General features: G+C 44.7%; 1 protein-coding gene across 2 annotated transcripts in view; it reads right to left on the bottom strand.

The window, feature by feature from the left end:
• Positions 1–13,181, bottom strand: part of LOC135206081 (geminin-like) — a 64,867-nt gene that overhangs the window by 13,579 nt on the left and 38,107 nt on the right. Inside the window, exons 2-3 of one of the 2 annotated variants that reach the window (XM_064237284.1) lie at positions 1,442–1,560; positions 68–276 (exon numbers count right to left, since the gene is read on the bottom strand). In XM_064237284.1, the coding sequence (XP_064093354.1) occupies positions 68–276; positions 1,442–1,560 (328 nt within the window). Of the gene's footprint in view, positions 1–67; positions 289–1,441; positions 1,561–13,181 lie in introns of both variants that reach the window. The other variant, XM_064237283.1, reaches the window with a different exon arrangement.

Here is a 13,181-nt window from a genome sequence, read left to right on the forward strand (position 1 = left end):
GTACTCAACTGCTGGTCAAACACACTACAAATTATTATTTAAAATGAAAACAATTATAATCACTTACCACTTGTTAACATGTTTATTATTCTTTCAGGCTCACAGCTGGGAGATGATGATGTTCCATCACCATTTTTTGATGCTTCTAAATCTTTTTTACTTTCTTCGGTCTGAACAGCCACACTAAGTTGCATCTTCTGCTTCTTCTGGTGAAGTGGCAAGTCCTCATAAATTCCATCTGTTCGCCTATGTTTCACTGGAACGCTATTTTCATCACTGATGGAGATGCTGTATATTTATTGAAGTGGTGAAAATTAATTTATTCAAAATATTCTGTCTCTTATGACTTAAACAGTTGCATTTTGTTTAATACTACAACAATATGGAGCGATTTCATTTACACATGACAAATCAGCATGTGCAATGAGTAAAACTTAAAAATTACATTACAATAAAATGAGAAAAAAACATTTAATTATAGTACATCAAGAGTTCTTCCATATTTACCTATATTAAAGGCATGGCAGAACCATCACTAAACAAACACCACCCATTTTATTGTAATCCTTGCCCTTAAGTAGTCACTAATTAACAACTGACTGACTGAATAAACAGCAATCCATAACATGTGGCAAATGAGAATGACCCAACATTCCTCAAAAATAGTACAAATATCCCTATCAATCAAAATCTATATAAAAAATGGGAATGCTGAGTACACTAACTACCCCTTAATTGACCAAAATATGTACTATCAACAGCTAACAAATAATGACTATAATTATTACTTTCACAAAGTACATAATTCAAGCATATCCAAGTTACAAAATGTTAGGGCTAGCTCACCAAGACTACGGGTAATGAATGAAAAGTAAAAGACAAGACAACACAGCTTGGAACCAAGCAAAATTGTACCTGTATCGCGATATGCATAACCTTTGCAAGGTGAAACCAGCAGATGACTGGCAGAATATGCTCTAGTTAAGTCAATTTTACCCTTGAACCTTAAGACTGAACACATCTTTTTTCATTGTTGCAGGAAAAAATTATCTTTCCTGCCCACCCAAGCAATTCAACTTCCTTCTAATGTTTAGTCATAAGTAAAGAAAATACAATAATTAGTAACACAATCTTTATAAATAATCCTTGCTTTCCCCTTTGCTTGCACACTTGTATATTGAATATTTTCTTATCAAATTTACCTTCTATAACAGACTTCTCCTTCCACATTCTTTCATTCCCAGACTAATTCACACACTGAAATTCTGCATAACCTTAATACTATACTAAGCACCTGAATACATAATACTAGTACCATAACCATAACTGAAGAACATAAAAGAAAAATTGGAAAAATTTTAATAATCAACATAATCCCAATCATATTTTGCCTTTAAAATGCTGCAAGTCTCACGAAGCAATGAAATAATTAACCATTTACCTTTTTCTTTTCCTGCTTTTAGATGAAATTTTGACATTTCCATCTGCAACAGTTAACACAGACTGTTTGTGCTTATTATGGTGTGCTATTCCTAATCCCTTTCTCTCTTCGGTAAAATCCTGAAAAGAAATAGAGTACTAATGATTGTCAAGGAATTTTTAATATTCTAGATATGAATTCTAAGGACAGCACCTATGTTTCTATGAAAGTGAATATTTTGGGCAAATCATTATTCAGCTCTTCTGAAGAAGCATTTGCTTCAATTCAAATACCTTTGGAGGCCAATTTCTTCAAAAGACATCCCCTCTCTGCAGTGTTCATGATATTGATGTGTTTCCCTTAGGGTTGAAGACATCTGCTCAAGCCCCATACAATCCCAGGCCAAGAGATCTCACAACAGACAAAAATCACAATTTTTGCAAGTAAACTGTATTTTTCCTAACTATACAAACCTGGGGTCCTTTACATAAGGAATTACTTACGGCGTAGCTGGAATTACGGCCGTTGAATCTTGAACAAGGTGGTTAGGCAGTAGCTACCGTGGGGCAGGCTAGCCTGCCCGGATGTAAAGACTCCACTTTGCCTTTCGGCCCAGGTTCAGATTGAGGGTGGCATGAGGTGGGCATATATGTAAAGGACCTCAGGTTTGTATAGTTAGGAAAAATGATATTGTCATGTTACAATAAAGTTTTATACATACTTACCTGACAGATATATACTTAGCTATAGACTCCGTCGTCTCCGACAGAATTTCAAATTTTGCGGCACACGCTACCGGTAGGTCAGGTGATCTACCGCCCTGCCCTGGGTGGCAGGACTAGGAACCATTCCCGTTTTCTAATCAGAATTCTTCTCTTCCACCTGTCTCCTGCGGGGAGGCTGGGTGGGCCATTAATCGTATATATCTGTCAGGTAAGTATGTATAAAACTTTATTGTAACATGACAATATCATTTTTATACATTCAACTTCCCTGCCAGATATATACTTAGCTGATTAGCACCCATTGGTGGTGGGTAAGAGACAGCTAACTACTGAAATAGACAGGTAAACAACATATGTTGTAGGTAGTAATAAACCTTGGTTCCTACCTTATTAGGCTGAAGACTTCGCGGCTACTGCCTTGGAGTCTGCTTAGCCTCAAGAGCCTCAGCGAGATATTGATCTATGGCTAAGAGTTCTTGTGGGTCTGCCAATGGGGTCTTATCCACTTACTCGGCAGAGCCTAAAGGCCTTTGTCATTGGGTGCTATTCCACTAACATGACAATACACCTTGTTCAAGGAGCACAACACCGATCCCGATCACCTGATCCTAACATCCATGTTAGTTCTAAGATTGCAAGGAGTTATCCCCGAACTCCTTACAAACAACCAAAAACTCGAAACATAATTACACGTTCATTTATACAAAATATACAAAAAAAAAATTTTGTGTATCCCCGACTAGCCATACATACCCGGCTTGATCCCCTACCCAGCAATGACACTATGCGCCCGTGCGACATCCGTGAGCTTGCTAATAGAAAACCAAGCACATATCTGACAAGAGGGTTTATGTACGATAAAATCAAAATATTTTAAGGATCAGTCTTTGCTCCAAGACCCAGCACTGTATCTGCTGATACAAATGGACCTAGAGAGAAGCACTTCTCATAAGTCACTCTCACATCCTTCAGATAATGAGATGCAAACACTGAATTGCACCTCCAATACGTAGTCTCAATGATATTTTTAAGAGACATATTCTTTTGGAACGCCAAGGACGTTGCTACTGCTCTCACCTCATGGGTCTTAACCTTTAGAAGACCGAAGGATTCCTCCGAGCAGTTCTTGTGTGCGTCCGTAATTACGCTTCTCACAAAGAAGGCCAAGGCGTTTTTGGACATGAGTCTTTTGGGGTTCTTCACAGCACACCAAAGACCTTGTTGACAAGCTCCCATCTGTCTCTTCCTCTCTAAATAAAATTAAGAGCTCTCACTGGACAGAGAGGCCTCTCTGTCTCTCTGCCTACGAGGTTAGATAGACCTTTTACTTCAAAGCTTCTGGGCCAAGGTTTTGACGGGTTTTCGTTCTTCGCCAGAAACATTGTCTGGAACGAGCAGATGGCAGCATCTCCTTTGAACCCCACTGTGGAATCCAGAGCGTGCAATTCGCTTGTCCTCTTGGCTGTAGCGAGAGACAACAGGAATAAGCATTTCCTAGTGACGTCGCGGAAGGAAGCCAGATGTAAAGGCTCGAATTTATCCGAGGAAAGGAATTTCAGGACCACGTCCAGATTCCAACTAGGTGTTCTAGGAGTTGCTGCTTTTGAAGTTTCAAAGGATCTAATTAAATCGTGTAGATCTTTGTTGTCTGCAATTTCTAAATACTGAAGACAGCATGCTTCTGTATCCCTTTATTGTTGAGACAGATAGGTGTGATTCCTCTCTCAGAAAGAGGAGGAAATCGGCAATATTAACTATAGAGGTACTGGAGGAGGACAGCTTCTGACTCTTACACCACCTCCTAAAGACTTCCCACTTCGATTGGTATACTCTTCTCGTCGAAGCTCTGCGCTCGAGCGATAGAGCCCGCAGCCTTGCGAGAAAAGCCCCTCGCTCTGACAAGTCTTTCAATAGTCGAAAGGCAGTCAGAGCGAGACCTGGGAGGTTGTGATGAAACCTCTCGAAGTGGGGTTGTCTGAGTAGATCTGGTCTGTTTGGAAGAGATCTGGGGAAGTCCACTATCCACTCCAGTACCTCCGTGAACCATTCTTGGGCTGGCCAAAATGGGGCTATTAGTGTCAACTTCGTGCTCTTTGAAGCTACGAACTTCCTGAGCACTTTCCCCCAGGATCTTGAACGGGGAAAGGCGTAGCGTCCACACCCGACCAATCCAGGAGAAACGCGTCTATTGCGAAGGCTCTCGGATCTTCTACTAGAGAGCAAAAGATCTCTACTCTTTTGGAGAGGAACGTCGCAAACAGGTCTATGTGAGGTCTCCCCCACAGGGACCAAAGACTTCGACACACTTCTTCGTGTAGAGTCCATTCTGTGGGAAGGACCTGATTCCTCCTGCTCAGTCTGTCCGCTCTCACATTCTTTATCCCTTGTACAAATCTTGTGAGGAGAGTTATGCCTCTTTCTTCTGTCCAGGTTAACAGGTGTTTTGTTAACTGAAAGAGGGAGAAAGAGTGCGTGCCTCCTTGCTTGCGTATGTAAGCCAGAGCCGTGGTGTTGTCCGAGTTTATCTGTATCACCCCACCTCTGACTATCTCTTCGAAGAACTTTAAGGCTAGGTGTATGGCCACTAGTTCCTTGCAATTGATGTGCCAGGACACCTTCCTTTGTCCAGGTGCCTGACACCTCCCTCGCTCCTAGCGTCGCTCCCCATCCCGACTCCGAAGCGTCGGAATATAACACTTGGTCTGGGTTCTGCAGGGCAAGCGATACGCCTTCGTTCTTTTGAAGAGGAAGAATCCACCACTTCAAGTGATCTTTTATCTCTTGTGGAAGCGGGAAGATGTCCGAGAGTTGTCCCGTCTTCCAACTCCACACCCCTTTCAGGAAAAACTGAAGAGGGCAAAGGTGAGGCCTCCCCAGAGAGAAGAACTTTTCTAGTGAGGACAGGGTCCCTAAAAGGCTCAGATAATCCCTCGCTGAACTGCTCTTTCTCTCTAAGAAGCTCGAGATTTTCGACAAACCTCGAGTGATTCTTTCTCGCGAAGGAAATACTCGAAAACCCCGAGAATCCATCTGAATCCCCAGATAGACAAGTTCTGGCTGGGGATCAGCTGCGACTTCTCGAGGTTCACGAGTAATCCCAGCGATTCTATCATGTTTCTTGTTACTGATAAGTCCTCCAAGCACTGAATCTCCGACTTGGCCCTGATCAGCCAGTCGTCTAAGTAGAGGGAGATGTTTATTCCCTCTAGGTGAAGCCATCTTGCCACATTCGCCATCAGGTTGGTGAATACCTGCGGAGCTGTAGACAGACCGAAGCACAGAGGCCCTTGAATTGAAAAAAATCTTGTCTCCTATTACAACCGAAGATATTTCTTTGACAAATGGTGAATGGGAACATGGAAATACGCATCTTGCAAGTCCAGAGAGACCATCCAATCTCCTGGACGAAGAGCCGACATTACTGAAGCGGACGTTTCCATACGGAACTTCTTTTTCTGAACAAAGCGATTCAGAGCGCTTACGTCCAGTACTGGTCTCCACCCCCCCGATGCCTTTGGTACTAGAAAAATGTTATTGTCATGATACAATAAAGTTTTATGCATACTTACCTGGCAGATATATACTTAGCTATAGACTCCGTCGTCCCCGATAGAAATTCGAATTTCGCGGCACACTCTACAGGTAGGTCAGGTGATCTACCGCCCGCGTTGGTGGCGGGAATAGGAATCATTCCCGTTTTCTAAGACAGATTTTCTCTTCCACCTGTCTCCTGAGGGGAGGTCGGGTGGCCATACACCGTATATATCTGCCAGGTAAGTATGCATAAAACTTTATTGTATCATGACAATAACATTTTTATGCATTCAACTTACCTGTCAGATATATACTTAGCTGATTGGCACCTTTGGCGGAGGGTAAGAGACAGCTAATCTACTGAAATAGACAGGAAACAACATATGTTGTAGGTAATAAAATTAAAAACCTTGATTCCTACCTGTGTTAGCGAAAGACTTCATGGCTACTGCCTAGGAGCCCGTATCGCTTCAAGAGCCTCAGCGAGGTAGTGACCTCATGCTAAGAGTTCTTGATGGTCTGTTACAGGGGTCTTACCCACTTACGCTTCAGAACCTTAGGATCTTTGTCAATGGGGTCCTATCCACTTACATGACAAAACACCTTGCCTATTGGCATGATCATAGAGCACGACACTAATCCCGATCACCTGATCCTCATTGGGGTTAGTACTACGATTGAAAGGAGTCATCCCCAAACATCCTTTCAAGCAACCCACAACTCAACAACAATATTAAAACTAATTATTAAAAATATTAAAAACAAATTTAAGGATCAGCGTCTGCTCCATTTTCCAGCATAGTATCCGCTGATACATAAGGTCCAAGAGCGAAACATTTATCCGTATGTTATTCTAACATCCTTTAAATAGTGGGATGCATATACTGAATTGCACCTCCAATAAGTTGCTGCTAAAATGTTTCTCATGGACATATTCTTCGTAAAAGAAAGGGAAGTTGCCACAGTCCGGACTTCGTGACTTTCACTCTCAGCAGCTTTAAAGAGTTCTCTTGGCAATTCCTATGAGCTTCGGTAATTACATTTCTGACAAAGAATGCCAGTGCGTTCTTTGACATCGGTCTTTTGGGGTTTCTTACCGAACACCAAAGACCTTATCGACATCCCTGAAGCTGTGTCTTCTTTTCTAAATAAAATTTTAAGGTCCTGACAGGGCAAAGGGACCGATCCAACTCTCTTCCTACCAGAGAAGAGAGTCCCTTGACTTCGAAACTTCTAGGCCAAGGTTAGAAGGGTTCTCATTCTTTGCTAGGCGGAAAAGATCCTGGAAAGAAATGACAGCCGAGTCTTTTCTAAATCCCACCTGAGAGTCCAAAGCATGCAATTCACTGATCCTCTTAGCAGTTGCTAGAGCCAACAGGAATATGCATTTGCTAGTAAGATCTCTGAATGAGATTTTATCTATAGGTTTCGAACCTGTCCGACATCAAGAACTTTAGGACAACGTCCAGGTTCCAACTCGGGGGAATCGACGATCTCAATTTCTTAGTCTCGAAAGACCTGATGAGATCATGAAGATCCTTATTATTCTCGAGATTCAGCCCTCTGTTTCTAAAAACAGCTGAGAGCATGCTCCTATATCCCTTGATAGTTGATACGGCCAATTTGGATTCTTCTCTTAAGAAGAGGAGAAAATCCGCGATTTCGGTTACAGAGGTATTGGAAGAGGACAGCTTCTTCGACCTACACCATCTACGGAAAACTTCCCACTTCGATTGGTAGACCCGCAGGGTAGAGCTCTGCGGGCTCTAGCAATTGAAGTTGCCACTTTCTTTGAAAAGCCTCTCGCTCTGACCAGTCTTTCGATAGTCGAAAGGCAGTCAGGGAGAGACTTTGGATGTTTTTGTGGAACCTCTCGAAGTGGGGTTGTCTGAGCAGATCTGTCCTGTCTGGTAGAGATCTGGGGAAGTTCACCGTCCATTCCAGTACCTCTGTGAACCAGATTCAGGAAGGCCAAAAGGGAGCAATTAGAGTCATTCTCATTCCTTCCGATGCCACAAATTTCCTTACTACTTCCCCCAGCAATTTGAATGGGGAAAGGCGTATGCATCTATGCCTGACCAATCCATGAGGAAGGCATCGATCGCTGTGGCTCTGGGATCTTCTTCTAGCGAGCAGAAGTTGTCTATTTTCCTGGAGAGGAACGTGGCAAACAGGTAGATCTGGGGTCTCCCCCAGAGTGACCATATTTGTCTGCAGACTCCTGAGTGGAGCATCCACTCTGTCGGGAGAACCTGGTTCTTTCTGCTCAACCTGTCTGCCCTTAGGTTTTTTTACTCCTTGGACAAACCTTGTACGCTGAATAATGCCCCGTTCCTCTGTCCAGGTTAATAGAGCTCTCGCTATTTCGTTCAGAGAGAAAGAGTGAGTGCCCCCTTGATTCCGGATGTAAGCCAGAGCTGTGGTGTTGTCGGAATTGACTTGAACTACCACCCCTCTGACTTCCGCTTCGAAGTATTCCAGGGCTAGATGAATTGCCAGGAGTTCCTTCGCATTGATGTGCAGAGTAGTTTGTTGTCTGGTCCAAATACCTGCTACTTCCTTTGGACCCAGTGTTGCTCCCCAACCTGTTTCTGAGGCATCGGAAAACAACACTCGGTGAGGGTTCCGAATCAAGAGGGACACCCCTTCGTTCCTTGTTAATGGGGTTAACCACCACTTTAGGTCGGATTTTATCCCCTGTTGGATGGGAAAAACGTCTGACAAGTCTCCTGTCTTTTGACTCCACATCCTCTTTAGATAAAATTGCAGAGGTCTGAGATTTAATCTTCCCAGGGAAATGAACTGCTCTAACGAGGAAAGGGTGCCCAGCAGACTGAGCCATTCCCTCGCCGAGGTCCGTTCTTTCCCTAAGAAGTTCGAGATCTTTTCTAAGCCTCGAGTAATTCTGTCTTGAGATGGAAACGCCCGAAAACCCCGAGAATCCATCTGTATCCCCAGATAGACTATGTTCTGTCTGGGGATCAATTGTGATTTCTCGAGGTTCACGAGCAGTCCCAGAGATTTTGTCAAGTTCAAAGTCTTCTCCAAGTCCTTCAAGCACTGAATTTCCAATTTTGCTCTTATTAGCCAATCATCCAGATAAAGGGATATATTTATCCCCTCTAGATGTAGCCATCTCGCAACATTCATCATTAGCCTCGTGAACACTTGAGGGGCCGTTGAAAGGCCGAAGCATAGGGCTCTGAATTGGTATACTTTCCCCTGCATCATGAATCGGAGATATTTCTTCGATGATGGATGCAGGGGGACATGAAAGTATGCATCTTGTAGATCTAAGGAGACCATCCAATCTCCTGGACGAAGAGCCGCAAGAACCGATTTTGATGTTTCCATAGAGAACTTTGTGTTCTCCACAAATCGGTTCAATGCGCTCACATCCAGGACCGGTCTCCACCCTCCCGAGGATTTCGGAACCAGAAAAAGACGGTTGTAGAATCCTCGGGAATGCGGATCCCGAACCACTTTGATGGCCTCCTTTTGCAACATCTGTTCTACCAGTTGCAATAATGCTTCTTTCTTGGCAGGTCCCTGTATTGGGCTGACAGTTCCCTCGGGTTCGTAGTCAAGGGAGGTCTGTCTCGAAAGGGGATCATATATCCCTTTGTTACCACGGAAAGGGACCAAATTTCTGCCTGTCTCCGAGCCCATTCTTCGGAAAATTTCCGAAGTCTGGCTCCTACCGGTGCTTGAAGGACTGTTGTCTCGTTTCGCTCTCTTGATAGGTCTGAAGGAAGACCTACCTCTCTTCTGCACTCCTCTCTTCTTAAAAGAGGGTCTGGCCGAGGTACTCCCTCGAAAGGGCTGTTGAGGAGCCCGAGTCTCTCTCTTAATAGGACCCGATGTCCTCGATTTCTTTGGCAGATTGGGCCAAGAGATCTTGTGTGGCCTTTTCTGTCAAAGAATGAGAAATATCTTTTACTAGATTTGAAGGAAACAATTGGTCCGACAGAGGAGCATACAGAAGAGATGACCTCTGAGTAGGAGTAACTGCTTTCGTCAGAAAAGAGCTAAATAAGACTCTCTTCTTCAGAATACCAGTTCCAAACAGAGAGGCCACCTCTCCTGATCCATCCTGAACCGCCTTGTCCATACAGGAAAGAACACTATGAAGGACTTCTGGACTAAGAGATTCCTTCTCTTGTGTCTTTTTGGCCAACACCCCAAGGGACCAGTCTAAGAAGTTAAAAACTTCTAAGACATTAAAACAATCCCTTGAGGAGATGGTCCATCTCAGAAGTCCCCCATGTGATCTTTGCTGATGACAAGGCTTGTCTCCTAGACGAATCTACCAGATTCGAAAATCTGCTTCGGCAGTGGACGGGAGAGCTAGACCCCGTGGTTTGCCCGTCTCGTACCAAATTCCCTTCTTTCCTGATAGTCTGGAAGGAGGGCAGGTAAAGACTGTCTTCCCCGCCTTCTCCTTGGATTCCAACCAATTTCCTACGAATCGGAGAGCCTTGTTCATGGAAATGGTTGGCTTCATTTTAATAAAAGATGATTGTTTCGGGACCTTCGTGCTTGTAAATAAGGACCTTGGAGAAGGAGGAGCAGTCAGGCTTAAAGAGTCCCCAAACTCTTGAAGTAAGAGGGCTGCCAGCGTCTTGTAATCTGACAAACCCGGAGCCGAGTGATCTTCAGAGTCCGAAACCTCTTCCAAATCCAATTCCGAAGAGGATTGTTTATTTCCAGCAAGAGACTGGCCTCTTGCAACATCCACCCCTCTCTCGCAAGAACGACGACCGCCTGTGCGATAACTTGCGCCCCTACGAGAGACCTTATCCTTCTCCTGGCAAGAGCGATGGCCGCTTGTGCGACACCTTTCTCTCCTGTCAGACGAAGGATGTCCTCTCCTATCACTTTCTCCGGAACCACCTATGTCCTGACAAGGAATACGGCCGCTTGTGCGACAACTAGAGTCCTTGTCAGGTAAAGGTTTATCCTTCCGAAAGCTAAACAAATCCTCTTGGCTTAATTGTCTTTTGGAAGAAGTCCGTCTCTTATTTGTCACTTGTGGCTCATTGCGCCGGGTTGGCGCTCGTGATTCCTTGCGCCAAGCTGGCGCTTCTGGCGCATTTCGGCAGGGTGGCGCTTCTGGCGCATTTCGGCAGGGTGGCGCTTCTGGCGCATTTCGGCAGGGCTGCTTCTCGGCGCATATGGCGCATCTGGCGCTTCTGGCTCTTCTGACTCGTATGGAGTCTCAAACGCATCTGGCGCATTGCGCCAGGTTGGCGTTTTTGGCGCATTCTTCCTCTGAGTATAAGCAGAAACTTCCGTTTCTTCTTTCCTTCCCTTCGTCTTCTTTATAGGAAGGAAAGAGTCCTTTCTCCTGGGAGTTTCCTTAGTAAAAACTCCTACTAAGGCCGAAAGTTGCTCCTGCACATTTAGGATAATTTTCGCAGCCGCATTCTCTTTTTCCTTCCCTGATTCAGGTGAGGGATGTCTAGAAGCAGACGGAAACTCCGATTTCCGTTTAGGAACCAATCTCCTTTTCTTCTTCTCACAAGGTGATAGATCGGAGAAAAGCTCAGGGCTTGAATCCAAAGTTGGAGCCTTCCAACTTCTCTTTAAGGGGCGTGACAGTTCATCAGAACTCCATCCCCTTACATCATGAACCTCTTCGTAACCTCCTCTTTATCCTCTTCGGGAGGAGGGGAAGGAGGAGGGGAGGAGTCCATAGCCTCCACCTCCTGACTCCTTCTCACTCTGGTTGAAAGAATGGCTCTTCTTGCCTTCTTAACTCCCAAAGGAGACTACTCAGGGAAGTTTTCTGGGCTCGAGTCAATCGTCGGAGCCTTCCAACTCCTCTTGAGTGGTCGAGAGCGATCTGAATCCCTCCAATCACGTCTCGGAGATGAAGATCCCGACGACGAAAAACACTCACGCAGGACGCTTTTGCAATAGCGATCCTTGGCAGTCTGGGGTGTCACAGAAACCGCCGAAGGGACACCTGATCGGTGGGGATTCTCCACAACCTCCTTTCGGTTTTCGACATTCCTTCTCCTCTGAGCATGTGAGCTTGGAAGAGGTCTAGACCTAGGAGCGTTGCGGAGCCGACCAGATGCCCCCTCCACTACACTGGGGACACTCATATCACTGTCCACTGAAAAATCACTAGCCTTACCTTGCAGGGCAGCCATTTTGTTTTCCATCAACTTGAAGGCTGCTTTTAGATCCGCAAGTTCTTTCGCTGAATCTACAGGTTCTGCAATAGGAGAAGGGGCTGCAATGGAAGGAGAAGTAGCAATACTTACCCTTGGGGAAGATCCCAAGCTAGGAATTAGTTCATTAGATCTCGAACTACTTAAACTTCTATAAGAAGCCTTCCTCACTCTTTCTCTCTCTAACTTTTTCAAATAATTAGTTAGATTCTTCCATTCATTCTCACTCAAATTCTCACATTCCTTGCAAGTATTAGTGAAAGAACATTCATACTCCCTGCAACCCTTGCATACAGTGTGAGGGTCTACCGAAGCTTTCGGCAACCTCACCTTACAGCCTACATTCACACAACGTCTCACAACCATTCCAGAGTCAGACATTTTTAAAGAAAAATCCAAAATCAAGTCCACAAAACAGTCCACAAAAGCGTATGCCAATCCAACAATCCAGATACGTCACCAAAAGTCGGTCAAGAAGATCAATTGCCGGTGAAAAAAGAAAAACCAATCGAGAGGAACCAACAACAATGTTGATGGTCCGGGCGACAGAAGAATTCTGATTAGAAAACGGGAATGGTTCCTAGTCCTGCCACCCAGGGCAGGGCGGTAGATCACCTGACCTACCGGTAGCGTGTGCCGCGAAATTTGAAATTCTGTCGGAGACGACGGAGTCTATAGCTAAGTATATATCTGGCAGGGAAGTTGAATGTATAAAAATACAATTTACTTGCAAAAACTGTGATTTGTTCCTACACAATATACAAAACCTCTGTCCTTTACATAAGGAAGACTCACTGATTAGTGGGAGGAATCTGAGTGAGCCTCTAGAACTGACTGGAGTTCTACACGCCTAGACTACTCCTCCTGGTCTTAAGAGCGAGGAGGAGTGCCCTGCTGCCTCTGACAACTTGATCAGAGTATAGGAGCTGCATGATTAAGAGTCAGACTTCTGGACCTTTTCGAAATGAGTGAGGAATCGTGACACATCCAAAAAAGGGCTGTGAAGAATATTTGGCGTCGGAGACATTAATGCAAAGTTCTGGGAAGGGTTTGCATTATTGTCAGTCTCATTCCTCCCCTTGCTAGAGGAAGGGTGGGATTGCTTCTATGATTCTAATAAGAAACAAAAAGGATGCTTATGTATAAGCTTACTGCATCAATCGTCCGACCAGCCAGTGTGAGTTCGAGTCCTATCCTCAACCCGAAGGAAGAGGAGAGGAGGGAGGAGGCGTGGAGGGGGGAGAGCCAGTCACTCTCACATCCTTCTTAACTCTACAACTGCACACCATGGACGAGATGCAACTTGTCCTCTTGAAGGAGAAG

Source organism: Macrobrachium nipponense, chromosome 29 (assembly GCF_015104395.2).
Source record: "Macrobrachium nipponense isolate FS-2020 chromosome 29, ASM1510439v2, whole genome shotgun sequence".
NCBI lineage: Eukaryota > Metazoa > Arthropoda > Malacostraca > Decapoda > Palaemonidae > Macrobrachium > Macrobrachium nipponense.